The sequence below is a fragment of the Triticum aestivum genome, chromosome 4A (genome assembly GCF_018294505.1).
Source record: "Triticum aestivum cultivar Chinese Spring chromosome 4A, IWGSC CS RefSeq v2.1, whole genome shotgun sequence".
NCBI lineage: Eukaryota > Viridiplantae > Streptophyta > Magnoliopsida > Poales > Poaceae > Triticum > Triticum aestivum.
In genome coordinates this window covers 658,500,314-658,504,032 of record NC_057803.1, presented here as the reverse complement: position 1 = coordinate 658,504,032, position 3,719 = coordinate 658,500,314, and the positions used below count along the sequence as shown (strand labels likewise).

At 41.9% G+C, this 3,719-nt stretch overlaps 1 protein-coding gene across 1 annotated transcript; it reads right to left on the bottom strand.

Annotated features, from left to right (window-relative positions):
- Positions 1 to 910: 910 nt before the first annotated feature.
- On the bottom strand, positions 911 to 2,643 carry LOC123082931 (SKP1-like protein 1). The gene is made up of 2 exons (XM_044505123.1): positions 2,174 to 2,643; positions 911 to 1,264 (listed from the first exon to the last, which is right to left on the bottom strand). Exons 1-2 carry the CDS (start codon positions 2,522 to 2,524, stop codon positions 1,166 to 1,168), a joined length of 450 nt encoding a protein of 149 aa, XP_044361058.1. The 5' UTR covers positions 2,525 to 2,643; the 3' UTR covers positions 911 to 1,165.
- Between the last annotated feature and the right edge of the window lie 1,076 nt (positions 2,644 to 3,719).

Below are 3,719 nucleotides of genomic sequence, written 5' to 3'. Positions count from 1 at the left end.
CTTTTCTTTTTTGAGGTGAGAGTAGTAGTTCTTTCATTTGAGTCATTGCTTTGGGGATGACCCAAATTGATATAATAAAGGAGTATATGGTATTATTAGACATTGTATAACTTAGCACAAATAGAAATCTATCTTGAGAATTTTTCATTCATGTCCCTATGGAGACCATGATTGAAACATAAGTGCACACAGTGTATTACTATCTGGTTTCTACTAGCATACTCTCTTTAAAAATGCATGTAAGTTCATTTTGTCTTGTGATGAATGCCAGAGAATTGGTAATATTAGCAGATTTGAGGAAATGCCTATGAGTTACTCTCTCTTTCCTGAACCTTTTGACATTTGGGGCTTTGATTATATGGGATCTGTCCAACTTCTCATGGTAAAACACATATATCAGATGTTGATTATGGTACTAAGTGGGTAGAAGTTGTTCCAACTAAAAGTACTAGTCATAAGACTTCTATTATAATGCTTAAAGATGTTGTCATTCCAAGGTTTGTAGTCCCTATATACCTTATGCTTGACGGGGTTCACACTTTATTCATGCGCATTTAGAAAACTAGTAGCAAAGTATGATGTCAATCATAGTGTAGCATCACCTTATCATACTTAGTCTAGTGGGCAAGTCGAATGAACAAATAGAGAGATCAAACTAATCTTGCATAAAAATGTGAGTAGAACAAGAAAGGATTGGTCAATGAGAATGGACGGTGCACTTCGGTCTTACAGAAATGCATATAAAATTTTTATGGGCATATCATTGTATAAATTGGTTTATGGAAAACCATGACATCTAGCTTTAGATTAGAACATAAAGCATATTGGGTTCCTAAGCAACTAAATTATGATTTCAAATTGGCTGGAGAGAAAATGTGGCTTGACATGAGTGATTTAATAAATGGAGGAATGAAGCTTATGAAAATGCTTATATGTTTGAAAAGAGATGCCACTGACCACGATAGGTCTTTTGTTCTCGCAATGTAACCACTAAAGATGTTCTTCGACACCACCACCTCATAGAATCCAATACAATTACAACCCATTACACAATAAAGATGGATGCGGATAGGTAGTCATGATGAATATTAAGCTTCGATTTAGCGCGACATAGAAGCTCCTTTACTCAAAGTCCCACTAGTTCTCACTGTTGATCTTCTGCTCCTCAGCCTAGAAGCTCCTCCGAATTCTTGCCCTTTATCATGTCGGCAAGAGTCTCGGTGGTCAGGTCTAGCAGTCCCTTGATGTTGAGATACCTTGCAGCCTGAAAGGGCAAAAACGAACCAAAGGGTCTCAGAGAGAGGCATTAATCTACAATGGCTATAGAATATATATAATTCGATAGGTTGCCTTGCATAAACATGTGTTACAAACTTGTAAAATGCAAAAAAGATGTGGAGAAGACATGAAGTGACTGATAGTTGATAGTTCAAAGACCAAACATGGATTCAGGGGCCAGTAATGTATGATAATGTATTTCCTTGGAAAAGATGTTTTGTGACAACCTAAAACAAGATCAAGACATGAATTGAGACGAGTATTGATTCAAAGGCCAAAGCACAAGACATCATAAGTTAAGGGGACAGTAATCTATGATAGATGATTATATATGGTAACATAAGATACTAGATGTGATACACCGCTCCATCTAAGATAAAACAACATGCATGTAACAAAACACGAAAAATACACAAATACAATAAATCATTTAGACACATTAAAGATTTTGCGATAGCTATGGAAATTCATAAATGGGTCCACTTCACATGGAAAACATCACCTCTCAAACATAAGTATTCATTAACAGACTACAATACATATATAGTTAGATATATTTAATTAAATGCATATGAGACAATATAGAACACAAAAAAGACATGAATTGAATGATGAGTATTGATCCAAAGACCAAAGCTTATAGATAAGTTTGCGACAAGCTAATACACAAAATAAGACATGGTTTTAGGGCGTGGGGATGTATGTTATAGGATTCTGTATCACTCTATCTAAGGTAAGAGCAACATAACTGTAACAAAACAAACTTAAAGCAAATAGAAACAAAATGAATCCAAAGACGATATGAGCCAGGGAAGTGGGGCAGTAAGAAGTAGTGAAGGGGGCTAGTAAGAGACAGATCCAGAGGGAGGAGGGGATTGACCAAAGGAAACTGTACCATAGCGAGGTCAAAAAGGGTGGACTCGTTGACCCTGACAAATTCGGCATCCCAGTTCTTGAGGTCCTCGACGGGGCCGGCAGGTGCCACAACATCATATGCTTCGGAAGCTCTGGTGGTGGTGTCTGTGGTGGGCTTAGCCTGGATGTGCTTCTTGCAGTACTCGATGACCTTGAAGAGGATCTTGGAGTTGGTGATGGGGAGCAGGATCTTGTTGTTGGCACAGCCGTCATCGATCATGTGGCGGATGGTCTGCGACTCCATGGCGACAACCTCCTCCACCTCAAACTCCTCCTCATCTGAGCTCTTGAGAATGATCATCTTAGTCTCGCCTGCCTCCGCGGCCGCCATCGGCTGGATCCGGGCTGGGGATGGGTGTGGATGTATTGGGTATCGAGAAAGTCCTAGCCAGGAGATGTGACGGTGACGGAAGATCGGATAGATGAGAGATTTGGTGCTAGGTGGGTTGGGCTTTTGGCATCCGGGTGGGTATTTATTAATTTATTAGGTGTGTTGGGTTGCGCGTGGATGGATATCTATCTATCATACTTCACAAAGAAGAGAAAGAAAAATACTACCAAACAAAATGGAATCAAATTTGGACAGACTTTGTGGCCAACACTCGACCGTACATCAAATTTGTCCGTCCAATCTATATCTAACGCATGCGGGGCCAACAGTGGGAATTTTACAAAAGACCTCCACCGCTTCACTATCAGCTTTCACACAGACACCTTTATTTTTTTCTCCCTTGCAGCCCCATCCCTCCCAGACTCCTCCAGCCCGCCATGGATCTCGATCCAGCGCGGTGGCCACCACACCACCGTCTGCCCCCAATGCATGCCTCCTCTTAGCCACGGACGCCCACCACCACCATGACACCCTTCTCGGCGCCCTCTCCTCTGCGCCCTTATTTTGTCTCTTCCAATGCCAACCTCTGCAAGCACGCCACCGACGCCATAGTTCCTAAGTGCATCTCCCATGTCCTCCTCTATGTGATCAGACTCACCGCCCACCATCACCACCGGCCACCTTCCCCTCCTCCTCCTCCTCCTTGGCAGCGGTGGCAGCTCGGGGAAACCCTAGTGAGATGAGGAATAGGAAACACGACAGAGACGGAAGAGGGGAAATATGGGTGCTTTGGTACGGGTGGGTTGGGCTTCTGTGGTCCGGATGGGGTTATTTATTAGGAGCCGGTTGGGCAAAGCGTGTATGGCTAGATTATCTGGCCTCACAATGATATAAAGACAAATAATTACCAAACCAAAATTAAGATGTCAAAGTCACGCCAATATAGAAGTGGGAGGTGCCGGCCTTGGGATGGGTCAAAGTTCTTTTAGAAAAGGAGGTCATCCCCCGGCCTCTACATCAAAATGATGCATACGACCATATTATTAATAAGCAAATAGTTCAACAAAGTCTTCAAGTCTCAGACAAAAAAATGCTCATAATGAGCTAAAAATAAAGAAAGCGGGATAGCCACAACCGACAGTATAAAAGAAGATAGGAAACTAAACGCCTATCATATTAACCGGTTGAAGATAGC